Source organism: Leptodactylus fuscus, chromosome 3 (assembly GCF_031893055.1).
Source record: "Leptodactylus fuscus isolate aLepFus1 chromosome 3, aLepFus1.hap2, whole genome shotgun sequence".
NCBI lineage: Eukaryota > Metazoa > Chordata > Amphibia > Anura > Leptodactylidae > Leptodactylus > Leptodactylus fuscus.
The window spans coordinates 134,625,568-134,653,327 of record NC_134267.1 but is presented as its reverse complement, the minus strand read 5'-3'; the positions used below and the strand labels follow the sequence as shown (position 1 = coordinate 134,653,327).

Below are 27,760 nucleotides of genomic sequence, written 5' to 3'. Positions count from 1 at the left end.
AGTAGTAGTAACTGATTTCTTGACATGTGATTCTGCCAGAATACATGTAAAATAGCAAACAAATGCCTGGAGAAACCCAAGAGATAAAATGGGAGATCCAGGCTGCCTATGATTAATATCATATCATTAATAACACAAACAGCTAGTCAGAAATAAATGTACTATTACTTAGGTCTAGGTAATTATGATCTAAATCAATATCATGATTGTGATCAAGGAAAAATTCCGGAATAGTTACTGGTGAATATTGAGGGCATGCCCCTTTTTAAAGTATGAATATGTGTTGGGTAAACCTCATAAGATTCGTATGGCAGTTTAGTTTGGAAAGAAAAACTATTAGACTCTCTTTTCAGACCCCAGAATATAATAAGCAGAGTCGTAGGGGGAGGTGGCCAAACATAAAAAAGTGTTACTCTCCTATCCTGGGCTTCAGCATGACTCTCATTGGGCTTTCTTTCTGACGTCTGGTACCCCTGAGGCTTGTGATTGGACCTCAGTAGTCACGTATCATTGTGACGCAAGCATCACAACGCCACTCTGAGGGGAACCCAGAGTATGATAATAGCGTTATCGGTTCAGATGTGTTCAGTCCAAATGAAACTGCTAGTGGAGCCACGTGAATATTTTAATAACCAAAGCAAAGTAACAGACATTAACAAAATCACTTTGGTTATCCCTGTTGACGTTCAGTTATTTTTCAATTGATTGAAAAACTTCTGTGCAATATAGAATATGGAAAATCCTCCCCTCTCCATTCACTCACTGTGTACCTGTGTTGCTTTTGATTGTATCTATGAATGAACCTTCATTAATAACTGAGATTGCTAGTAGCAATTTTAGAGCAACAATTTTATATTTATCTTTTTAAGTGCATAAGTGAATCACAAGTCCTATTAAGATGTCTGAAAAGTTAGTGATCATTTAAGTTGTTTGAGGGTTTTTTCCAGCAGGTTAAAAAAAAATGACCCAAGGCTCAAGATGGTTTAAAATACACCTCCTTCCCACACCCCTCTCCCATTCTGACTCTGCTCTGGTTCCATTTTGATCTCTATTTACTGGTCCGTCTTGACAGAAAATGTCACTCAGATGATCACTGGCTGAGGCTGCTATCTCCTGTGACCAGTGATTGACTAAATGGCAATATCTCTTGTATGTGTTAATTAAAAACTAGGAAATTCAGACTGGCAGGGTCTCTAAGAGCATTTGAACAGGATCTTTCTTAATGATGTGTTTCTGAGAAAGGAGGGTGAATATTCTTGTCAACACTGTTACTGTCTTTGACCCAGCTTTATAACTAGTTAGTAGTCTTAGATCCGCAGTTATATATGTAGACGTCACAATAATGCCTCCGCAGGCACCATACACACCTATAGAGTCAATGTTTCCATTTGAAAAAAAAAGACAACTCATGCTTATCTTTGTACTTGGTGAACTCTGTTGTACATGCGTACATACCAGTATATATGCAGTACCACTCACGGCACCAAACCAGCATATCTGGAGAAAAGCTAATATTTGAGGCATGGATCAAAAGCAAAATAAAGAGTTTTATTCACGTAAACCCTATTTGACTGTGCTCATAGTTCAGTAGGGACTGTTCTGGAGAAAGACTCCCTTGAAAAGAAGAAATCACAGTGAAATACGTTTAATGTGAAAAGGCTAGCTACTTTGTAAGGTACATACCAAGAAATGGAGAGAAAATCTTGATACCTTCTATACCAGACCTTTAATATTGCATAATAATAACCTTTATATAGGACTAGCATTTACCCGTGACTTCGTGGGTACGATGCAACAACGCCCGCGGACCCCCACTGACCCCCAAACCCCTCTTTTGTGCCGTCCTTCTCTCACGGCACACCGTGAACTCCTCGCCCGCGGGACCCATCCCGCGCGCCACTGTAGTACCCCGGGCCACCGAAAGTCGTCTTGCGCGCAACCTCCCTCCTCCCTGGGTGGGCCCCCAAACCCCTCCTCCGCGTCTCCCCTGCCCCGTGGCCTTGGGCACCCCACTGTCCACCCTAATCCCCCCTCCCCAAAGCCGCCACGTGTGCCCCCCCCCTTCCCCCCCCAACCTCACCCTCAATGCAGCCCTGTGCACCTCCCACGGTGGAGCGCCCAGCCCCACACTCTGCACTTCCCCAGTATACTCACACAAAGCCGGCTCATCTGCGCCATGTGTGCTGTCCTGCAGATGGAGGCCGTGAGAAGCCCAGAGTAAGCTTCGAAATGTCATATTCTGTCATCATTGTGAGTTAGCCATTAAAAAAAGGTATCACCTACTGAAGACTTGCAAGTTTTTAGTTTTTTTTGTATTTGCCCATGGGGAGTCGGGTGCATGTACTTTATCTGATGTCCAGCTTACTGGGAAACTTCTCTACTCTTTTTGTCAAATAACTCCTAAGTATTTCACATAATAAAATGGTATTGGAGAGTTCCTATATACAGTATATTCCTTAAAGGGAGTCTATCATCAGGAAAACTCAATTTGACCTAAAAAGGCTATTCTATGCCTGTCTTTACATTTTCGCTTGACCCTACCATGTCTTTCTGAATCACTATAATAGCTTATGCAAATGCCCCCCCACCCCAGGCATTCCCTAGGGCCCCTCAGCACCCCCCCCCCCCCCCACACACACACGTTATACCTTTCATCCCCCCCCCCCCTCCACTGCTTGTGCTCCGTCTGCCCTTCTCCTCCCTGACTATTTTGCTGCCCAGATCGCGTTCTTGCAGTTCTAATCTCGGGCATGCGCAGTGCCGCTCCATTCAGAGTGGTACTGCGTATGTCTGAGCGCCATTTTGGTGTAGTTCGCTGGAGAACTGAGCATATAAGGCTATTCAGACATGTGTTTAGGTCAAATTGAGTTTTTACAATGATAGACTCACTTTAATCTAAGTTGTTGGTTTAGATTCATCCAGAAATACATGTACACTATATGCAATTTGTTCCTTGCATAAAAAGGGTTTTATACAATAGGACTGTCTGCAGGATGCAGATCACAAGTGTCGTGTAAATGAGTGGTGATGTGACCACCGCAAAACCTCTGCATCCCATACAACTGAAGCAGTGGTGCTTGGGTACTTGTGTACCCCCTTTCCAGCGACAAGAATTTTTACCCCATATCGTGTGGATAAAGGATAAGTGTCTATATTGGGAGTTATCTTTTTGTGTAGACACAAAAGCATGAATGACATATTGTATGTCATATTGTTCTTACTGCCACTGAACGTATAAGCTAGGTACAGATGGCTGTGGGGTGAGTAGGTTTTTCTATAGTCCTTGTCCTGCTCCATCTTTTGACGTCTGTCTTCGTAAGTGACTGACAGCCATGGTCAGATGGGAGCAATAAATCTTATGAAAACTAGTTATTGAATGTATAAGCTAATATGGCAATGATGAGGGTATTGATACCCACATGTGATCTTTAGGGGCAGATCAGGAGTTCTCAAGTCTCTTACAAAAATAGAAATGTTTTGAAGTCTTCATGAATAGTAGCAATAGAAATAAATACATAGCAATGAATGGCCAGTCTTTCATAGTTAAAGTTGTCGTGTTTAGGGATTTGAAGTGTATGGATTAGTGTGCCCGCCACATAAGTGTGATAGCCCAACAGAAACCTCAGTATGTGTGAATATCAATGATTTAGTGTAGGGGTGTCTTCGGACCTCAGACACCCCTGTCACAATATATGGAAAACTCCAATATAGCTTCTTTCTTGGCACACAAAGTTATGTCATAGGTATAAGTGTTATGTCAGCTGTTGTATATGGTTAACTGTTTATGTCCCATCCATATGAGTATTGTAAGATAAGATATTAATGAAAATAAGCATGCAATAAGCTGTACATCTAATTCTACAATATTGACAATTGTGTAATATAATTTAAAATAAGTAATCCTATTATTTTGGAGCCAGAGTCAGTAATCTTTTACCAACTCTGACATCACCCAAAACGGTATCTGACCCCACGGCGCTGGCCTGTAGTGTCACAATTGTTTACCAGGCTGGGGTTACATGTGGCATTGTTGTACATTTCTGCTGTCCTAATTCGTGTGCTCACCCGAGTGTCCTTCAGTTATAGATCACACCCTTTTCTTAAGTACTTCAGTTATCTTTCCAAGGTAGCTGGTAAGGTTCTCACCAATGCGTATTGGATACACACACACACTGACGTACCGTCACCATTTTAAAATAATGTGACGTTTCTAAGGATTCCTGCGGTGAAAGTTGCCTGTAAAATAACACAGTGTGTTTCCGACAAGAATTGTCTGAATATTGGGCCTACTACAAATTTCTTCCAGTACGGCTCCACTCCTCTTGACACTTGGCTGCACTTAAACACAACAGATTTCATTCACATTACCCACTAGTGGTGAGAAAACATCAGCAGATTCTTGTTGCTAGGAGATGGGCGAAATCGCTTTTTTGTACTTGTAAATTCAGTTCTGTGACAGTTATAGTTTTATCGAGCAAAATGTATTAAATCTCTCCAAAGAAAATGCATCTTCTGTTCAGGGTCTAATCTAGCAAGAGGGGCAGGGGGAATGTCCAGTAAACGCTAGTTACGTGACGCACTGACTGCAAATAAATAAATGAGTGCCTGCTATGTAGAAGGCAATATAAAATGGGTATGTCACGTGTTACAGAGTCTGTCACTGCAAACTTTTTATATATAAACAAAAAAAGGAACCTATAGAAAGGAAAGGCTTTGAATAGTAAATTGAGCATAGTTTAACTTGCGTATCATTACCTAGAAATTTAATGGAAATCCTCGTTCATAACGTGATGTTTGCATAAAATTAGATTTTCAGCATTCTGTGTTGTGTAAGTTATTTTATGTAATTGGCGCTTTAGTTCTAATTTACACTACTCCCAATTCCCTATAACTTTTTCTATAGCCATATATGAAAATTCAGCATGTCCACAAGGACAACTAGGGAGGATTTTCCAGAGCGTTTAATAGGCCCTGTATAAATCTGTATTCACTAGTCACCTCTTTACTGTTAATATGAGACCATCAGTATATTGTCTTAATACACCTAGTTCTCCCACCAGACAGAGCCTATAGTGTCACATAACCCCTTATTCACGGTCAGTCAGCAGGTCTGAAAATAAATGGATTTCACTTTGACTGGGACATGTGAACGACGGTGAAATTCCAATCTAGGGTCCATGTACGATGCCTTTGGAATGGTCAGTGACATTGATTTTAGGCCAGGGACACAATGGGAAAAAATAAAAATAAAAAGTCACTGCAATTGAATAAGGCATTTATACACATGGGACTGCAGAGAAATCTACAGGTAAGCCCTAGGCAAAAACCACACTGTTCTTGCTGCAGTGATTTTCCAGTGGGAAACTGGTGAATGTTGCTACAGTCAATCGGCAGTGTTATATGTAGCCTTGGCCTTCAGTTTTCATAACGTCAGGTTAAATGTAGAGTATGTGAGGTCATATGATCGAACACTTGGCTGCTAAATCTTGTGTTTTAACCCATGTTAATTCATTTTAGTGGGGTTAAACATAATCTGTGTTTTTGTTTTGTGCATTCAGCAACCTTTATTTCCAATTTACAACCTCTTCTATGTTGAGTCTTGACTCAGAGCTGTTCTCTAGCGCTGATCACATGATCAGAACTTCAGTCTTACACTCCCATATCACTTTCCACTTTTAGTATCTAGTTTGCTCACCATGTGCACACAGCTTTGTGTAAGTACTCAGAGCTCTGCACACTCTCAATGACATTTATTACATTTTATTCTCGTTTGTGGATTTCCCATCACTTGAATGGATCTCTGGTGAAAATAACGGTCTGTGTTTCTGCAAAGGGATAGCATTCTGTTTACACAAGGGAGTATATACTTTTTACACAAAACTTCTTTATTTTATTACGCCATTTTTCTGTCAGCTCAGCCGTGTGAGAACCTGTTTCCTGATGATCAATTTATTTTTATCATCATCATTTTTGGGTACATATGAATGGTGAATCCACCAACGGGTTTCGGGAGAACCCTTTTATAGTATAATGTTACATGCACTGACATACCATATAACAAAACATGCTTTTGGGTTTTTTTCATCCCTGCCTTCCATGAGCCAGAACTTTTTCATTTGTCCAGTGCCGGTCTGCCACTGTTTTTACATTATAAAGTACACATTCACTTTATTTATCAGGTCAATCCAATTACAGTGATACATCATTTTTTTTTTCCCTTATAATTTTACTACTTTTGCACAGTTAAACTTTTTAAAGAACAGAAACCTTTTCTTCAGCTGTAGTTTTTAATGGGAATATTTGGGCTACATTCAACAGTTTAATCCTTTTTTTTTTTTTTTTTTTTAAATTCAGGGTGGATATGAAAAGACAAACAGCATTTTAGCAAGTCGTTGCATCATTTTATTAGTGTTTAGCATAAGGGTTAAACAGCCTGGTAATGCTTTATGCATTTGGTGTTTTCAATGTGTTTTTTTTTTTTTCTTTTAAATTTTCATAGTAACAGATGAAAACCTTCTTTTTATTAGAAGCTTACCACCTCCTCCAAGCATATTCAACGGTCTTCACTGTGTTAGACAGTACATTTCAATTATAACTAATATATCTTTATGTCTGCCACTCTTGTAGATTTAGAGAAAAATGGCTTCAAACTCTTATGCAAATGAGGCAGTTGGTGCACTGGGGCCGGGCCTTGAACCCTGGGAGTATGCTTGGGGAGGTTGTAGATTCCCATAATCGTGTTTTTTAAACTTTTTTTTTTTTTTTTAAATTGCTTATTATTTTAGTTCTACTATGAGACTTACACTTCTGATAAATTGATTACTTGTATAATTCACTATAGTACTTGTATAATCTGAATTTTCAAGTGACTATTTTTCATTCCCGTCCACACCACTGCAGTGACAGCTGTTTGGGATGTGTCACGTCACATTTGTCCAACTCCCACAATCTGTCATGTAAATTTAATATGGAATAGGTTGGCTCCTGCAACGTGGTCCATGGTTAGTTATGGTGAGCCTGTATTGCTGTTTATGACAAAGATCTGTCATCTTGTCTAAGTTCCTATACAGCGTTCCTGGAAACAGAACATGCCGGCATGAGATTATGTTGGGCACAAATCTTGATTTACATGAAGTGTTAAGTGTTATGTTTGACAGTATTGGAATAAAAATAGAGTAAAATTATGCTGGCAGTTTTAGAAGAACATTATGTTCATTGACACATTCCTGAACCAATACAGCGGTTATCAAATACTGATAATTAATGTGATGGTAATCCAAACACCACAATTTAAAATTCTAATCTTCCAAGTGTACTTTATAATATCTTCTATGATTGATCAAAACATTTAAGGTTGTAGATGATACAGGGATTCTCACTTTTGATCTTTACGCTATTGTAAGGGGGCATTCACACCACCATCTGTGTCCGCGGCTATTGTCAGTACAAAATTTTAGCAATGGACACTAGCTGGTCTGTTTGCAATTTCCATTCATTTCAATGGGATTTTAGCTTGTGTCCTTTAGTGTCCATTTGTGTCCTTTAGTGTTCGTTTACAATCATTCTTACTTGCAGGACTTTTCTGTCCCATATAGGGATCACAATGTACTTTTTTTTTTTTTTTTTCCCTATCAGTATGTCTTTGTATGTTCTCCCTGTGTTTGCGTGGGTTTCCTCCCATTCTACAAACTCCTTGCAGATGTTGTTCCTGGCGGGATTCGAACCCAGGGCTCCAGGCTGCAGTGCTAACCACTGAGCCACCGTGTTGCCCCTGTGTCCATGTGTGTTTTAACATTGAGGTCTATGGGCGATGGACAGTAACTGATAGCCTTAGATAGGTGTCCGGTGTGGGTTTTTATTTATTTATTTATTTTCGGACACCTTCTGAGCGGACACAAACGGTAGTGTGAACTAGGGATGAGCGAATATGCTTGGTCGGATATCTGCACCGCATAACTCCCTGCGTCAGGGAAGGTGGGAGGGGCAGTAAAAATTTGATGCTCCGGAAGTGTTTTTGCAGCGGGAGCTATGCAGCGGCAGGTATTCGATCGAGCATATTCGCTCATCTCTAGTGTGAACCCTACCTAAGATGAGAAATATTCATTGCATGTTGTGTTGTCTTGCTTAAACAGACATATCCTGTCACAATTTTATCAAGCACGATTACAATGATAACAATATAGACACCTCAGGATTACATACAGCTCCCCTTTTCCACCTCCCACACAGGCCACAGCGCATACCTAGAAAACTCTTCCATAGATTTAAGTGAACATTTCATATCCATGCGACTGCTGTAAAGCAGTATATCTGTAAATGCTGTTAACCGCTTAGATGGCAGCAAGTAATGTCTCTGCTCATAAGAAAGAAGGACCCGCTGTACGCAGATGGCTTAATATAAACGTTTTCACTTGGTCTGCTAGATATATCTATATGAAATGAGTGTCCTCTGTAAATTAAAGGAGAAACCTACTGCATAGCATCCCTACAGTGCTATGTTGACAGAAATAACTCCGCAGCCTCTGCTTTTAAGATTTTGGTGCCTGAAAATTGTGATTAATGAGCGTTGCGTCACTTGAAATTCATTTCAGGTATTATCTCTTCAGTGTTAAACCAGGGTAATTCATTGTAACATAGATGGATGATTTTTATAATAACATGCATATACAAGGTTAGCAAGGTAATAACTTTGGCAGGGCAATATAAAACATGATTAACACAACTTTGTCTCTTGACTATTATACATTTGGTTGAACTTGATTATAAGTAGACCAAAAGCAGGGTTTTTTTTTTTTCATTACAGCAGGAATTCAATTAGCATACCAGTGTGTAATATATCATCAGAGCAGCTGAAATAAAATATCTTGTGAAATATGTTTCATTGAATATTATTAATTGAAATGTGACTCTCTCTGGTGTCTACTTACTTCCTATCATATGGTTATCCTTGCTGATAGAATTAACATATTTATATGTATTGCAGATATTTGCAGACTGTGTGAGCACAGTTAAATGTAAATAGCTTTTCCTCAGCACTGTTGTATGTTCTTTTCCACAAGGCAACTATAAAATCAAATCGGAGTAGATACATATCATATATATAATTATTTTTTTTTTTCCCCTGGAATGGTTCAAAGCCCCCAAAATGTCATCTTTAAATAAAACATTATAAGAAAATGAACAGCTAATACAGGCTTACCAAGCTATTTTGGGACCATATAGACTCAGGCAGGGACTCTCGAACAGCCAGTATGTTAGGGTCAGGTTCCTTTGAGGGCTTCAGTCATTTAACGCTTGGCTCAGAGGTTAGGCTATTATGATGTTATAGGCCTAACAGTCCATAAAAGACCCACAGCAAGTCAAGCTACTGACAGATTATGTAACCTATAAGAACCAGTTTTCGTTTTTGTTGCGTTTTTATAGGGTATCCTGTAAAATTGCAGCTGCTATATTATTTATTTATTTATGCAAGTTGTGCAGGTTTTAAGTGGACAACAAGTTAAGTTTTAGCATTTTCACAACCTTGATTTTTGCATATGACTAGCGGTGAATTTGCTAGCTGCTATGAATCCTTTTTTCACATGTGGCAGACCGTACTAATTCTGTCACCCATTTACACAGTTGGCTTTCTTAGTAGCAATATTATGATCCTAAATTATTGAACAATTTGGTGCATTTGGTGGGTTTTTTTTAAGCCATAGCCCCCACACTAACTCACCTGTTTTTCTCCAGGTTACATTGCCTTGTCTGTAGAGATGAAACAAATACATTTAGGGGAAGATGTGTGTTGTTTGGTGAAAGATTAACCAGAATTATGAGATTCTGGTGCTGCAGCAGTAAGGTGGCCTACCACCATACTCAAATACTGAGGCCAGTGATTGGCTGCAGCCAGAGTGCGAAGTGATCATATTATAGGTTTAACTCTTAAGTACTATCATGGTGTCTATCATAATGATATTTGTATGATAGTGGTGTATGATGGACACCATGATAGTACTTAAGGGTTAAAGGGAGTCTGTCAGCAGTATATTGTTATAAACCTAATCGCAGTACCTTGTAGAGGCGTTTCTAAATATGTCTGTTATTCAGTTATTATCTTGACTGATAAGGATAGGTATAGAAGGACATATACGATATAGAGAAACTCCCACCTACGTCCACCTGCTTTATTTGCCTTTTGTTTCTCAATAGAATTTAGACCCTGCTGCTGGTCTTGCTTTTCAGTGGGCTAGTGCATTTATTAGAAGGAATGCTGGGTCAGCGTGCTGCTATGGGGAGACTAAATCAAGATAGCTGGGATGTCTTTCTTTTAATGTCAGAAATAGTAGCATCACATCTTGCAGAACCTGCACACATTTTTCAAAGATAGATAAATCCTATAGTGTTGTATTGTCAAGGACACTGGCTTTAGCATTCAATCATTCGCACTCCGAGAGACAAAGTTCCTGAGAGATGCGAAGGTGAAGTATATGCACAATAACAGTGCAAAGTGCCTGACATGTTACTTCATTGATTTCCTGGAAAAGATGACAAAGTGCATTTACAGAATGGAACACACTTGGTATTAAATAATAAATACAAAATAATCATTCATATTCTGCACCTGCTGAACAGTCTCTACAAAATGAGTTATACGTTCTGTCCAGTTATTTTTAAAGTTAGATATGACCTATATATTTTTTTATAAATCACATTTTCATTCTGAATTACACTTTTCACGAGCACAAAAATGATTATTTTTTTTTGGTAATATTTGTATGATAGGCGTGCTAATATGCTATATCATAGTATAACATTTGAAGATCAGTCTTTTGAAATCCTTTGCATAGACTTGGATCTAAAAGGGTTGTACACACTCATAACATTTGAAAAAGTGCTCAACATGACCAAATATGAAAGCTAAAAAGCAGTAATAATTTACTAATCTCCCGTTTCTCTTGTGCTGACATTATTCAGATTTTCTACCAGTATCTGTTCACCCAGTCCCTGAAATGTGTTTTTTTTTTTTGTTATGTATATATTTCCTTTTAGTTTGATCTGCTCTATCCATCCAAATAGTTTCCCTCACCCTCCATGGTGTTACTGGAGAAGATAAGAGTAGTCCCTAGTTATACATGAAGAGTTTATGCTGCGTAATAGAGGTGAAACTAATGATTCCTGACTGAGGGTTTCAGTTACAACTGTCTTAATATCAAAAATTAATTTTCCTTGACAGTGAATTGTGTTTAGAAACTTGTTTTTAATAAATCATGTTGACTACTTCTCAACCATGAAAAATTGTAATGAATTTGGCTTTCCCCTTTCAGTCGTGTTTGATGCACAAGGGGAAAATCTTTTGGCATATTAACTATGCATCTGGAACAGAATAATTTTCAAAATCCTAAACAGAAATTGTGAATTAATATTATGTAGTTTGCTTTCTTCTAAACGTATCTTATATTTTTGCCCCACAGTTTCTTCCCTTCTTACCTTCTTGCTGTGATATTCTAGTAGAATGTGTTCATAAAATGCACAGTTGTAATTCTCTTAATTTTTTGTATGGCGACAACATTTCAGTTTTTGACTGTGTGTTTTTTTTTGTTTTTTTTTTATCACCTCTTTTCATTAACAGATTGCAATCTGTTAACTGGCCTTATTGATAGAATGCTATACCGTTAGTCTATGTAATGCATGTTAGACAATGCTCAGACTGGTCCCCAGGGCAGCAGGTGAAGTCTCCCAATGGGCACCTGACCCAGAGGGTCTAATGGGCCCCTAGCAGCCTATAATAAACTGGGTGGAATATTCAACAAACTCCCCAGTTTATTATACTGTATATCAATGTATTGGATTGCTAATAAGCTATCTAAGCTATCTAATCTTAGAAGTTTAGTGTAGAATGAATTTTACTGGTGAACCCTAAGCACCCCAGTCAGATACTGAAGTGAACCTTGGATATGTTATAAATAAAGGCAACCTGTCATGTTGAACATGGTATCTGGTAGTATAGGATAGAGCCAAAAGGAGCTGAGTAGACCGATATATATTTGTGTTAGAAAATATTCAGTTAACTTGCATTTGAATAAGCTCTTTTTATGCTAAGTAGTTATATGAGTGGGTGATCCTATTTGACGCCACCACCACTATAGACAAACAAGGGGACTTAGAACCTCTCTTCTTGGGATTGTGGTGGTCCCAATAATCCTACACTTGGCCTCTATTCTGTGAAATAAATCTTGTTTGTGGGGTAACCCTCTTTGAGACTTGTGGTCTTTAGAAAGGCCATGAAGCATTTTTGCATCTATACAGCATTTTAGGACTATGGAGATGACTCTGTGGGCCTTTATCACTGTGTTACTGTATAATGAAATAAAGAATCATGATCGCAGTGGTTTGGAGCTGTAAATATTCGGGTAAAGGACTATACATCTAGGGTAAGTTCACACGGGATTTTTTGGTCCTGAACCTGAGGTGGAGGCCGCCTCAGGTTCCGGACCAAAATACGGGTAGCTGCGACTGGATGCCAGTGCAGTTCACCGCATTGCAGTCGCACTCTCCGCTCTGGATTAGGCCCACATGAATGGGCCTAGTCCGGAGGTGGGAGTGTCTTCAGGCGGATGTTGCGAGGCGAATCCACCTGAAAGAATGAGCATGTCGCTTCTGTTTTCCGGGAGACGGAACAAACAGCTCCTGGAAAAAAAAGCTGACCGGCTCCTATTGATTTCAATGGGAGCCGTCTTTTTAGTCAGGATTTTGAGGTGGATATGCCCTCAAAATCCTGACCAAAAAAATCCCAGTGTGAACATACCCTTATAGAGGGTTTTACCCTATAGCTGGTAGAGGACTATTGTCTCATGACCCCAGATATTTGGAATATTACAAAATGTGATAAGATAAGCAGGCTTATATTGTGCAGAGTACCAGTGGGTTTATAAACCTCAAGCAAATACTTCTTGGTCTACTCTACAATCATTAGCATTTTCACAACTTCGCTGTTTGACCATACGATAAAGCTAAAACCAGGAGTGAATCCAAAGAAAAGACCAAGTAAAGTTCAGAACTTTTTTTTATTTTTTTATTTTTCTACTTTTCCTTTTGCTTTGTTCCATTCTGAGACAGACCATATAAAATATTAGCTATTTAAGGTAATGACTAATTATATATGGTTACAGAATTGCAATTGCAGTGGCTATGATGTAAGGAGAATTCACGTGACCATAATGCAGTTTCTACTATACGCTTAAAAAACAAAACAAAGCAAAACTACCTGTTACCTTAATAGGGTATTCCCATATAAACTGGTCATGAGATGGGCATGCACCACTGTAGGTGAGCAGACTGTACTACATGGGTTCTATAACTACCATAGAAGTTAGAGTAAGCTACAGAAATGGCGAAAAACAGCCAGCTACATTATTCCATAACTTGGGGGCTGTGGAAACAGTGTTAATGCTACTTTTGTAGTTCCAGTTCACATTTGTAGTAGTTATGGAAACCAAGTAGTACAGACCATTTACATGTTTTCATAACTACTGGCATATAGGTGTGGTAGGCTGAGAAGTGGCCCTTTATTAAGATACATGTGGCTCCCAGATGTGGAAATACCCTTTCAAGGCTGGAATCACCCAGGCAGTTCTTGCGTCAGTGTATGTGTTTTTTTTTTTTTTAAATATAAAATAAAGGATGGTTTTTATATTTTCTGTGGAAGTATCAAATAGTCTGCCTAGACGTTTTGCATAGCATGTCAATGTAGTTACAGAAACCCCCTTCACATGCATGGGGTGTGTGTATATCTACTCTCTCTCTGTCTGTCTCTCTCCCTCACTCTATCTATCTATCTATCTATCTATCTATCTATCTATATGTATGTATTGGAGAATTTGGAAATGTAATTAGGCCAATCTTCAGAAATTTAGGTTTCTTAGCGTCGACTGATTTCTATAAGTAACTAAACATGAATTTGGATCTATTCAGTTTTCAGAAGTTATTTGTATTGTGTGAAGTTGAATTCTCTACACGCAGAGAGGGTGTGGAATTGGGAGGTCAGTCATGCAGTAAATTTCCCAACTGAGATCAGTTTCAGCACAGATGAGATCTTTGGCTTCTTCAGAACCAGCAGATTGAATGAAAGTATTGTAGTGCTCAGTTATGTGCACGCTCTAAATTAAAGGGCAGAAAAGTGAAACCTGTTTTCTTTATAAAATTAAATCAGGAATTCTGCAATATTTCAGAAATATTTGCTTATAGATTGCAAAACAATCGGAATATGCTTTTAAGACTTATTCTACTTCAACTATAACACTCACCAATATGGAAAGTTGTTATTCCAGTACTTGGCAGTTTATATTTACTGTTAAAGTGGCTCTACCAGACCGTTATATTCTACTGTATCTGAAGGCAGTATTGAGGGGCAGACACTGAGCTGTTTTTCAGTATTTTTTTTTTATTTTTAGAATCTGTTTACATGCTATTTACTGCATGTAGATATGGCTTTATCTTTACCGTTTCATTTTATGTCCTAGAAACAGACGTGACCAGGATATATATATCATCATAGTGTGCTACATACTGTATGTAAAAATTGTGAAAGATATTTGTTACTCCTGTTGCCTTAGGTTTTACATGAATTGTACCCTTTAAAGGGAATGTATTGCCTATATATTTTTTTGCTAATTAAGACCAGATTCTGCTTGTGATGAGGTGACTGCTGCAAATACACCACACAAAGTGCCAGGTGAGAGGACAGAGTGAAAACTGCAGGATTTTATATCAAATAGAGGTATTGACATGAAAAATGTTTTAAAAAAATAAATCTTCCCCCCCCCCTCCTATTCTGATTGTTGTCAGTTAATTAAAATGCTCCTTTATTATTCTTCAGACTGTCCATTTTATTAGAACGTTTTGATGAAACGTTATTGTATAAACCTATTTGCACATCTATATGGAAGTGCAGGTTGGTCCAATCGCCTAATTTTCTACAAATTGCAACAATATAAGGCAGTTGGAGGAGTTAATTTTCCCAATATAAGACTTTCACAACAAAAATCTAATAGATCCAAAAGGTAACCACAGTGATAGATCATCAGAATGAAATACTTAAAATCCAAAGGGAAATCAAAATTGAAAACCATATTAATACTTTTAATAATCTACATTAAAAATTATACCAAAAAAGTGTCAAAAGTAAAAAACACATGCCGATCCCTAGGCCAGACCAAAGAAAATGTTAGTATTGGACTACAATGATACATAGATACAGCGGTCTGTAAATTGGAAGAAAAACCATGTTACCCATATGGGTAGCGCTAGATAAATTTCCTACATAAAATGGCCCCACGTAATCTGTGGTCCACAAATAGATAAATGATCTTTTGAAGGGTCAGATGGGCAATAAAGAAGAGATTCTCTTGTGCTGGCTGAGATCTGAGAAAAGATGGAGGTATGTATTTTACCCTAGTATTCCCTATCAGAAATGCGCTTCTTTTACCTCAATTCCTAACCGTGAATTATCACCCTAGGTAGCAAATAGCCTGACCCTGCAATGAAAAATGCCCTAGATACACCCTACCAGTATGATAGAGCTGGGAAAAATTAAAATTTTGTGTTAATTGATTTTTTTTTTTTTTTTCTTTCAGTTGTCAGCTCGCTCATTGCCAGTAGTACAGTCAGATGAAAGACTGCAGCCCTTACTTAGTCACCTCAGGTATGTTTTTGTGCCACATGACTGCTCTACAAGAAGGGAAGATGTATGTTATCATATCTGATCCGGTTAGTTCCAGAACAGGAAGTCGAATCACTGAAGATTAATAAAGTGCATGCTTTAAGAACATTATTACGCTCATTCCCTTCACACATTTTCCTCCCTTACTCTTGTGTGACTGAATGTAATGCAATGGCTGTTCTTTTGGATAAAAAATATAATCTATGATCGTGATATCTGTTATTACACATAATGGATGGTGTGACCAGCACCTACAATTGCCCCTAGGATAGGGTCCCAACCCGGTTTAACATTTATAATAAAAGGATCCTAGTAGGGATGGTTAAGGTATCAAAGATTTTTATTCAGGATGCACTGTGCCACACGTGGCTATGCAGAGTATGTGTTTGAGCTCAAACACATACTCTGCATAGCCACGTGTGGCACAGTGCATCCTGAATAAAAATCTTTGATACCTTAACCATCCCTACTAGGATCCTTTTATTATAAATTATTACACATAATGTTCCACTATAATAAATATCAAACCATCATTGCTAGGTTCATAAAGGTAAATAAAATGGCCCAGGTTTACATGACTTGTACGCTAGTTTTCTGTCATACAAGGCATAAAAAGTCACAATTTTTATTGTGCAAAACATTGTTTTGCCCCCCAAAGTTGTGACTTTATAAAATCTGTGCTGCCATTGCCATTTTTCCAAAATGGCCCTAACAGCTTTGCATTCATGCTGGTGTACATGATGGGAAATGTATGCCAACTATGAGTTGGCGTACGTTTTTTATTTTTTCTTCAAGCATACAGCCAGGTGGAGGGTGCACCACATTTATGAGAAGACCTGGACCTCATCTTATATGAAGCCTATGCTCACCAACTCCAGAGCTATGAAGACTGGCGTCAGTAACACCAGTCTTCATAAATCTGTCCCGTACCATATATTAATTGATTTCAATTTGGATATCGCAGAATTAAAGCTTTCCTAGTCGAGGTACAATTCTCTCTTAGGCAGGGTTCACACTAGCGTCAGTGTCTTGACAGCATGTAGTTTTTTGCTGTCCGCTTGAAAAATCGGACATCTTTGTGAACGGACACTTAAGGACAGACACGGACTGTAAAAGAGCGCACATGATGTCCCATTAAATCAATGCAAAATATAATGGACACAGCTAGTGTCCGATACTAATGTCCTCGCAAGATTTTGCTGTCGGACACAGACGCTAGTGTGAACGCCCCCCTATCCTTCTAATTTCTTGTAACACAGGAGGTTGCATTCTAGCTGACCTGGAATGAGGATAGTTGTCACACTTTAGAACGTCTCCTTGTTATTGCATACTTAAACAGGGGTTGCTTCTGCAAGGTCCACTGACCTCACATCTAGCTTTTCTGGCTTCCACTAGTTAAAAATTCCTAATATTCAAATTTCCAAAACTTTCCAGCTGCATGGACTTCACTGACGAACTTTTTAATCCATTAGGGAACTATCATTTTTAGGGCGGTCTTCTGCTTTGTGTGTGTCTACATATGCATTCTTTTCTGTCTGATTTGTTTGTGTCTGAATTGGTAAAAGTCTGTCAGGGGGAGCTGTGGGAAAACTGCAGCGCAGCAGGCGAGTAATTAATTTGACACTCCTGGCTGCTTGTTTTTTAAATACGGGCTTAATTTAATTGCATTTAATACTGGACTACCTTGAGTTTCCATTTGACTTAATGCTTTAAGTATGTTTTTAATTAAAAAAGGCAGGAAATAATTGAAAATGTTCTGTGATTGGGCAGTGATTAGTTTTACTCTTGAACTAACCCTTTTCTTTCTTCAAGATCTGTCTAAGCAGATATTGCACTTGATGAAATGAGATATTGATCAATTTGCTGTCATAATAGCATTTAGGTATACAGATTTTATACGTTTTCTTAAAGAGGACCTTTCACCACCTCCATCTATTCCAGTTCTTTGCATACTTTAATAAGCACCGCTTCACTTATCCTTGTGCAGCTGTAATGTTTTCTCTGGCTGACATCAAAGCAATTATTTAGTCCCAGCATCCAATATTATATTTAGGCTCCTTACTTAAGAAAAAAATTGCCATAGAGAATGGCATGTAAAAAAGTGACCAGTGTCAGTGTGATTCATAGTAGCCCATCAGATTGTAGCTTTGCAGGTGAATGATTGCGGTGAGTAACATTGACCACATAACTTAACTTAAAGGTGTTTTCCCATTTTAGCAAGTTATCTCCTATCCATTGGGGCAGCATGTGCTCTCTTTTCAAGTAAAATGCCTGAGAAAGTATAGCGCTTTGCTATTGAAATGCATGGAGCTTTTCACACGCTGCCTGACAACTGCCCTATTCAGAAAGGGGGACAAAACTCCCCTGTTCTCTATATTCAATGGCGTTCAAGTTATCCTTGTTTGGGGGAATAACTGTCTAAGATACTCATTTACACAGGTCAGTGACCGCGGGTCCATCGAGCTCCTGGCACACCTCCAAATGGCTGATCCTTCAGGCTGTCACCCCCAGAGATCAGATATTTATGGCCTATACTAAGAATTGACTTGACTACACAGCTTTTTTACTTTCCAGTAAATTCTATGTTTTCCTTTCCAACTTGGTAGTGAAATGCAAGTCGCCTCTAACTCATTATTTTATTTTATTTTTTGTTAGTCATTCATACATTGGACAAGACTTTAGTTCTCAAAGAAATGCAGGAAAAATTTCACTTGATCAAATTGATGCAGTAAGTATTGAAAATGTTTTTGAATGGTCACTCATTTCAGCATTTCTTCTCCATTCAACCATGTCACCCACATTGCCACCTAGCCTGAATAATGTGAGCATGGAGATACACTTATGTATGCCTAAATAAGGGGAGTTACCAATGGACGAGTGATCAGACACACACATCTACATCTGTGTGGGGGGAGTTGTTGTCTGAGAGTTTCCTCTCCAGCCTATACAGTGGTGATGTGAATTCAGGGGGCGTTATTGATGGAAATTCCACCATTTTGTTGTCTGGACTACATAACTGTGATTCTAGTGTCTTCAGACAGTGATGGAGAGGGCGTGGTGTCTGGACTACAAAACACTGATGTCAGTGGTGCAATATATTTGTAAGGCTTCCCTGAATGGGCATAAATCTATGAGCTAACCACACCCCCAAGTGATGGAGGGGTGTGGCTCCAGATTAGTTTTGATAGAAAAACATTCGCTCTTTATTATACAGATATGGAGAGCCAGGTGTAACTATGGTCCCACTGGAGCGTCAGTATGCCTCGCTGTAACTAGGTATGGGCACATGTATAGATATATAGCGCTGCCATTCCATATAAGATAAATGTATCCTTGACCTATCATGTCACATGACGTGATGTCACAGGATGCAGCCTATATGAGTATGTTTGGAGTGTTGGACAGCATCCCACATGGAGAATGGCGTCCCTGACATCACTTGGGGTGAGTCTCATCCAGTTATTAATAAGGTAATCATTTGGCTATTTAAAAGAGTGTATTATTGTCAAGTGTTTTGTTTAGGCCATTAGAACTGGCCACAGAGTAGTTTAATTCCTAACTTATGCAACCTAGTGATAGGTATATTCTAGCCCCTTTTTCTTTACCTGACAAGTACATGTCTGTACAGGACTGAGTCTGGATTTTTTTTCTGAGCCCATCTGCATTCCCCTGTTGAGTCCTTAATAGGAAGAAATACGTATTGAAACAGGGCATAATAGAGTAAAAGTAAGGGTGCATTCACACTGATTATACGCTGACTGATTCTGAACGTTAAAACATGTTCAGAATGAGCACGTACAAAGCAGGTCCCATTCATTTCAATGGGAGCCGGCATACGTGCGCTCCCCATAGAAATGAATGGGCTGATTTTTTCCCTATTGGTTTTAATGTGATACACGCGTATCACATTGAAACCAATAGGGAAAAAAAAGCAGCCCATTCATTTCTACGGGGAGCGCACGTATGCCGGCTCCCATAGAAATGAATGGGATCTGCTTTGTACGTGCTCATTCTGAACGTGTTTTCCGCTCAGAATGAGCTGAGCGTATCCGAAGTGTGAATGCACCCTAAGGGTGCATGCACACTACGTAACGCCGGCGTGTATCAGAGCCGTGCACGCCGGCGTTACAGCAGGGCTGCCGAACACTTCCCATTCACTTCAATGGGAGCGCTCGTAAACGCCGCTGTTACGAGCGCTCCCATTGAAGTGAATGGGAAGTGTTCGGCAGTCTGCTGTAATGCCGGCGTGTACGGCTCTCATACACGCCCGGCGTTACTCAGTGTGCATGCACCCTAACAGGGTGAGCTTCTGAGGGTGGGGACACAGGGCAAATATTATAGGGCTTACCTGGTTGAAAGATGTGCTTTCGATCCTGTTGGTATCTCTCAGTAGTGAGTGGTAGAGTATCCCAAACCAAGTCCAACCCTGCATTTTGGTAAGATCCAATCTTAGACATTGGGAGATTGTTATATTTATCTGTATTCCAGATTAGGGACTGGTTTGGTAATTGGTTGTATAGTTTGGCCTAATATGGTCTTTGATGGTATGTTTTATTGGTGAATATTAAAAGTTATGTTTTAAGGTACCCCAGTATACTGCTGATTTAGTCATCGATGTTATCCACTTTGTAGTGTAATTTTTTTTGTGTCCCTAGATGACCTTATATTATATCCATTTTATTATTTTATTAAAAAAAAAAAAAAAAAGTGCAATTCTAGAACTGTGGATAGTTTTGGATCCTACTCATTATCTCAATTTCTTTCAGCTTGCTTCAAAATCATTTCCTCTTTGCATGCGCCAGCTGCATAAGTCTTTGAGAGAGCACCATCACCTTCGTCATGGTGGACGCATGCAGTATGGCCTGTTCCTTAAAGGCATTGGTTTGACGCTAGAACAGGCTCTGCAGTTCTGGAAGCTGGAATTTACCAAGGGAAAGGTTGACTCTGAAAAGGTATCCATCACCTTTAAACTTTTAGATTTGTTAAACTATTACATTGAATGTACCGTATATTTCTTAATTTTTTTTTTTTTTAATTTCTTTAATTTTTTTTTTTATACAAAATCACATCTTTCTGGTTTTGTGTAAGTGCAACAAAATTGCTATCCTTATTAGAGAGAATACATGCATGTATATAAAAAAAATCCAAACGTGCTACAGCAGGAAAAGTGCAAAGCAAACATTTTCGATACATTGTCAGATACATGAGCTATGGCCAATGAAATGTTTTTGTATAGACACAGGGTTTGTTTGGTTTTTTTACACTGTATGTCACTAATGAGTTGTTTATGTAGATTTAGGAAATTGTCAGAGAAAACCTTATATAACTCTGCTCCTATCATTCACTGCTAAAATTGTCAGTCTCACTCCAGTTATGGGGTAGCAAAATAGAAAGTGGAGTAACTTCTCAGAACAGAACTGTTAGGTTCTGTTCTAACTTATTGTTTTTAAGAAAAAAGAAAAAACTATGACATAATGTTCAAAACAACATTCATAGAAAAATAAAGTTAAGAATTTTGCAATGCAGAAATGGGTAGGAAAAATGGCTAAGCTTTAATGCCTAAACTGGGCTGTGCCCATATAGGTTTAAAATGAGTCCATTGCTGAAATTGCATTTATTCGAATTATTATTAATATCGAGGCGCTTGTGTAATTTATGAAGATATACCTGTATTATCGAGAGGCTCTGACATGAGTGACCTGAGTCATTCAGGAATTCTGCATGAGTTCCTGACAAGCGTACACCTCCATTCTAACATGGGCGTGTGCCTAATTTATCCAGTCAGAGCCTCTCGATACTTCAGGCGCACCTTGCGCCAGTCAAGGCTGAATTGCACCAGTTGGTGCTTGAATTACGACTTCTGCCACTCTTTTGGTATATTTGCAGCAGTTAGAGAAAAATATGTTCAATCGCAGCATGTAACTGGCTGGACCCCAATGCAAAACCTGGCACAGCCCTCCCCCTTTCCCCATCACGTGCCATTTATAATACTGTTGCCCTTTTTTGTGACAGGATTCCCTCTGGCATCAGGGATTGACCATGATTGCTACATTCCTGCACACGTCATTTTACTATGTATTCTTGTTAAAATTACATTACAGCAAAAAAATACAGAAAATACTTGGAGTAGTGGAATGTGCACTCTCAAACAGTGTGGTTTTTATGTATGAGGGGTGTTCAAAAGACAATGACCATCATGAATTACCTACTAAGAGGAATTTATTTCTGGGGGTTCTGTATTAGAGATGTAGAGACATGAGTAGATAGTATACATGTATGTTGTTTAGCAGCTAGTTGAAAGAGATAGCTACCCTTCGGCTGCATGATGGTTTTTCCTGCTGCGTACCAGTTTTGTTTTTTCAGCAGTGAAATATGGACTTTCCAGATAGTGTGTGACATAGTAATATTGAGCTGAAGCAGTATTCACTAATTTAATGACTGCATGCAACAGTCCAAGAAGACTGTAATATAAAATCAATCTCATGAAACAGATGGAGAATTATGGATTTCTTGTGGAGAATGCTAATAGAGTTTTGATAGGTTTGTATAAAATAGAAGGGAAGAGCCGACATAGTAGAATTATTCTGAATCTAGTGTATTATTGTGGGCCAGAGGGATTTGTTAAAGGGGTTGTCCAGGCTAAAATTTGAAAAAATTTTTAAATTAGGCTGGGGGAGGTGAAAAAAAAAAAATTCCTACACTCCTGTTCCTGGCACTTCAGTGCTGCCCAGCGTGGTCTTGTCCAATCAGTGGCCTCACTGAAGGACACGGGACATCACAACTTGTGACATCCCGTGTCCCTTCCTGAGACGGTTGAGTGTCCTCAGCAGTCACATGACCACTGAGGCCAATGAGCGGCTTCCGGGGAAGTGACACAGGATGTCACAACCGGCAAGTAATTCCACTGCAAGAAGACAGCCAAGTAACAGGAATGGACCGCACTGCAAGAACACAAACATACTGAACAGGTGAGTGTGTTTTTGTTTGTATTTCACCTCCCCTGGCCTAATTAAGACATATGATTTAAGCCTGACTAAGGTGTTGTGGATTCAGATTTCAGAGAATATTTTTTTCGCTCTTATGTACAAATTTGGCCATCGTAAACCACAGTAAATACCAGAATTATTTTTTTTTAAGTTAAATTTCTTACGTTGGTGTTTTGTGATGGAATTATTTGGTATTTAGAAAAGGGAATTGTTTCTTCTATTGTGAGGGATGCTTCATCTGTATAACCATTCACACTGTGGGCTAGACTCAATATTACAAGGTGACCACAACACATTCTCATTGTTTCTCTAGGAGACAAATGCCATAGGTGACCTTGCAACTTTAATAAAGAATAGGAGGTCGATCACACTCTTATTTCCCATAGAAAAATATTGAAGTTTTGCTAATTCAGTGGTTGTAACACAACTCTTATAGACTGTAGACTAAACTCTACAGTGTAACCCTAGCCTTTGTGCATAGAGGTTCTGTGGCACTACCAGTTTTTTAAAGGGAGTCAGTCTCTGCTCTACATAATCTCCCCTCCAACTATTTTCTAGCTATGCCTTGTAATTGTTTGAGTGACATCTGCCACTGTCACACTTTGCCTACAGTTAGGTCCAGTTATCTACAGTGGAGAGCAAAGCTCTGCCAGAATAAACGCCCCTAAAGCTCTTTTCAACTAAGTTGCATAAGAATAAAAAACAGGTTTTCATGAAAGATTAGTTGCAATTTAGACTAAGGGTGCATTCACACTGAGTAAACGCTAGCTTATTCTGAACGTAAAACACGTTCAGAATAAGCGGCGTCTAAAGCAGCTCCATTCATTTCTATGGGAGCGGGGATACGAGCGCTCCCCATAGAAATGAATGGGCTGCTTCTTTCACTCCGTGCAGTCCCATTGAAGTGAATGGGGAGTGCCGGCGTGTACGCTCCGGCATGAGCAGAGCTTGCCGTATACGCCGGCACTCCCCATTCACTTCAATGGGACTGCACGGAGTGAAAGAAGCAGCCCATTCATTTCTATGGGGAGCGCTCGTATCCCCGCTCCCATAGAAATGAATGGAGCTGCTTTAGACGCCGCTTATTCTGAACGTGTTTTACGTTCAGAATAAGCTAGCGTTTACTCAGTGTGAATGCACCCTTAGACGGACCTTTTTGGAAAGTGTAGAAGCCACCCTACAAGGTGCTGTCATTACTTTGATATCCATTTTCCTGCTGACAGATTCCCTGTAAGTACTGCTACTGGATATAATTGCAGATCTGCATGTTAGTCATTTTTGAAAAACTTTCACTGCTGCTTTACCTCCTGTATTATGTGATTGGTTATTGAATTTTTGAGCAACGCAAAGACTCTGTTAGTCATTTTCTTCTCCACTTTAACTGTGGTGTACTATACACTAGAATTGTTTTTAAATGGAAATCCAATAGCCTTCTCTTGTCTGGTATATTGGATGCCCTTATATTCATTTGTGCAGTATTGATCAATGGGGAATTCACATTATTTTGTATTTATATTTAATCTACATGTTTTTTTTTTTACTTTATTTTGTGGCATTGAGTAAAAGTAGAAACAGGGATAGGATTTAAAGTTTCATGAGATGCTTATTGTATAATACCTCTAAAGTTTCAGTGATTTGTTTTGGGGGGATTTTTTTGTCTAAAATCCTTTAAACCCCCTTAAAGGGGCTCTATCATTGGGAAAAGTCGTTTTTAGCTAATCACATCCTTGCATAGGCTTTAGAAAGGCTATTTCACACCTACCTTTAGTATGTAAATTGCCTCAGGGGCCTGAATAAGTCCATTTTCATATGCTAATGAGCTTCCAGCCAGCACAGGAAGTTCCCAGCAGCACTCGTCTATGGTGTTATCTCCTATGTGTGTGTGCAAACAGGAAGCTGAGTCATCATCAGCAGCAGCCTATGCTGTATACTCCCATAGGAAACAATAGCAAAGAGGGTGCACGATGCATCGTGTATCCAGTCTAATTAGCATATGAATAAAAATGGACTTATTCAAAAACCATTGATGCAATTTACATACTAAAGGTAAGTGTGGAATAGCCTTTCTAAAAGCTATGCAAGGATGTGACTAGTTTAAAAATGACTTCCCAATGATAGAGCCCCTTTAAAGCAAGCCTGTCATTCTAAGCTGTCAAGCCCTCATACAGTTACATTGACAAAAAAATAAAATAAAAAAAAAACCCTATAGGTCTTTGTATATGATGATGGAAAAGTTAATCAAAAATAGTTTGGTTATTAAGGTCTAAAACAGGCAAATCACTAAAAGGTTAAAAGAATACTCCAGTTTTTGCAAATAAATATTACTGATCATATAATGAAAGGTTAAACCGTGTTCCAATATACTTTCTACATGATTTCCTAGCTCTCTGCTCGCTGTCATTTGTTTTTTACTCCCAGCGGATAAACCTCAGTCCCTGGTCATGTGATGTATGGCTCATAGTCATGTGATGTGCACATTTTGTTACAGTCACAGCACAGTAATCAGGTCTCTGCCTGGTAATGAGCTGTGCATCTGTGTGCTCGTCACATGACCATGGACTGTATATCACATGACCATGGACTGATTTTTATACACTGGGAGTAAACAGTGAGTGACGGCAAGCAGAGAGCTGGAAAATTGTGAGGAAAATTACATAACTTTGTGAAAAAGCTGATTGCAGATGTTTGTCTTCTGACCAATCCATAGTGCTGGATATCACATGGACTGAGGAGTGCCAGCTCAATCTGCAGGTTTTAGCGTGACTGGTCAGCTGTCTAATGTGTATTGGGACCTTCTTAACTCTCTGTCGATGAAAGTGTTGACGAGATAAGAATAAGCCATTTTGTTCTTGGCAAGATAAACCATTGTAGCTTGTCTCCCCATTGAGGACACATGGATGCATGGCGGGGCTGAGCGTGCATAATGTACTAGGGATTGCTCAAGGCACCTGTTGGCCAAATGTTCACCAGCTATCTAATCTGTATGGGCAGTATGATTCTGAACTAAAGTTTACAGTATTTGTCAGTCTTGCATCACTTTATTGATTACACCTAGTTAAGGTTTCCAGCTTAAAATTTGACTTGTCACATAAAGATTGAATTGTTATTTTGCTGTGAGCTTGTATAAATATTTGCAGGCATTTCTGCCATTTACTATCTAAAAGCAGATGTGTTTCTGTGTTACCAGAATATCAATTACTTTAAGTTTCTCCTTTCTAGGCATATCACTTGGTTGCTTTACTAAGTTAAAACTTGACACCAGCATTAGAATCACGTAAAGTCAAAAGTTCCACTATCAGGATGGCGATCATAGCAGCTTTACGGAAAGCCTGTGGCTGTTAGCCCAAAGCTCCTAACATGCCCTAACTGGAGAAGTTGAAGATCAGGGCTATACATCTGGTTCCATAAAAAAGCGCCCTATGCATCCCTGTACACAGGAATCTAAAAAAAAGTTACGGGTGGAAGAATATGTCGACTTTAACCCTTACACTGGCAGGGGTCTCCGGAAATTTTGCACACCATGTATAGCAGGTGCATCCCTAAACCCTATATATTTTTTTGAAAGTAGGCAACCTGAAGATTACATGTATCTCAATAGGTCATCAACAGCCACATCCACCTTCATGTAACTTTGCGACAAACACAAATAATTTTTTTGAAAATGCACTAAAACACATAGTTGTACCTAAAACTCCTATTCAATCTCACATTCACTTCATTCTGAATTTTTTTTCCCCTTTAAAAACAGAAATGGTCTTGCCTGTGGGAAAGGACCGTCCATTTTGATTTTAACATTGAAGCCCTTTATGATTGATTGCAAACAGAAAGTTGCCCATTCCCACACAATAAAAAGGAAAGCATTTTTACGTTGTTTTGATCCTCTGATGGATCAGGTCTGACGGAAAGGTTAACAGCATTGTGAGCATAGCCTGAAATGGACAGAAAAGGCTGATAGTCATTCTTTTCCCAATACTTTTACAATGCCATAGTCCTGTGTTATCTGTATAAACCAAGGTGAGCTTTACTCTTCTAGTTTGAGATCATGCAGGGTACTTACACCCATCAAGTCTGTTTCAGACAACCTTGGCGGCATTTCTAAATCTCTTCTGTTTAACTTTCCTGCAATTACAATTTTCTGTTTGCCTAATTTGGCGTTTGACCTTGTAAACTCCGGTCCCTATTGGTAGAGTAGTAGATAAAGTATTACTAATGAGAATATCTCCAGGACATAGTTATGTAGATTTCATTGAGTGATGTACTTTTAATTATTCCGCACGGCTAATGTGAATGTCGATTACAGCTAATTATACCTCAGCGTATTTCACTGTAAAGCATATCCTTTCCGAGACCCTAAATAACTACATTTATCGCTGTACCCCAAGGTTAAGCAAGCTATGTAAATGTTGACACTCTCCTCAATTATCTGAAGCACAACTTTTTATATTAATTATTTTGGTAGTTATTTTCGCAGATAAATGAATGGCTTTTTAGAAATTCATAGGAAGTGGTTTTCTCCGAAATATACAGTCGCTCGGCTGAGTACTTGTTCTATCGCCATGTGCTGATTTATGCTCCTGGCCCCCTCTCCTTCTCATAGCGGAGCTCAGGAAGTAGCTCAGCTACAGCAACCATTTCAGCCGCTATGAAGCTATAGTTCTGTCAAAGGTCACAGATAGATAATGTTACGCTGAATTCAGTGCAGTGACTGATACCTGGCAGCCTGGAAATCAGAACTAACCGTGGTGGAGTTAACCCCTCAGAGACACAGCCCAAAAGTGCGTTAAGGACCAGGCCTCTTTTTTCAAAACTGACGTGTCACTTTAAATGGCAATAACTTTGCGGCGCTTTAACTTACACAAGTGATTTTGAGATTGTTTTCTCATAACACATTATGCTTCATGTTAGTGGTAAACACTAATCAATATTTTTGTATTTACTTATAAAAAAAATATATAGGAAATTTGATGGAAATTTAAAAAAATTAGCAATTTTCAAAATGTGAAATTCTCTGCTTTTCAGGCAGATAGTCATACCACCCAAATACTTGAATAAATATTATCTCCCATATCTCTGC

At 38.9% G+C, this 27,760-nt stretch overlaps 1 protein-coding gene across 1 annotated transcript in view; it reads left to right on the top strand.

Moving 5' to 3' along the window:
* The window catches only part of PRIM2 (DNA primase subunit 2), a 76,848-nt gene that overhangs the window by 28,344 nt on the left and 20,744 nt on the right, over nucleotides 1-27,760 (top strand). Inside the window, exons 8-10 of the mRNA XM_075268385.1 lie at nucleotides 15,615-15,682; nucleotides 18,356-18,428; nucleotides 20,467-20,652. Coding sequence (XP_075124486.1) covers nucleotides 15,615-15,682; nucleotides 18,356-18,428; nucleotides 20,467-20,652 — 327 coding nt within the window. The remainder of the gene's footprint in view (nucleotides 1-15,614; nucleotides 15,683-18,355; nucleotides 18,429-20,466; nucleotides 20,653-27,760) is intronic.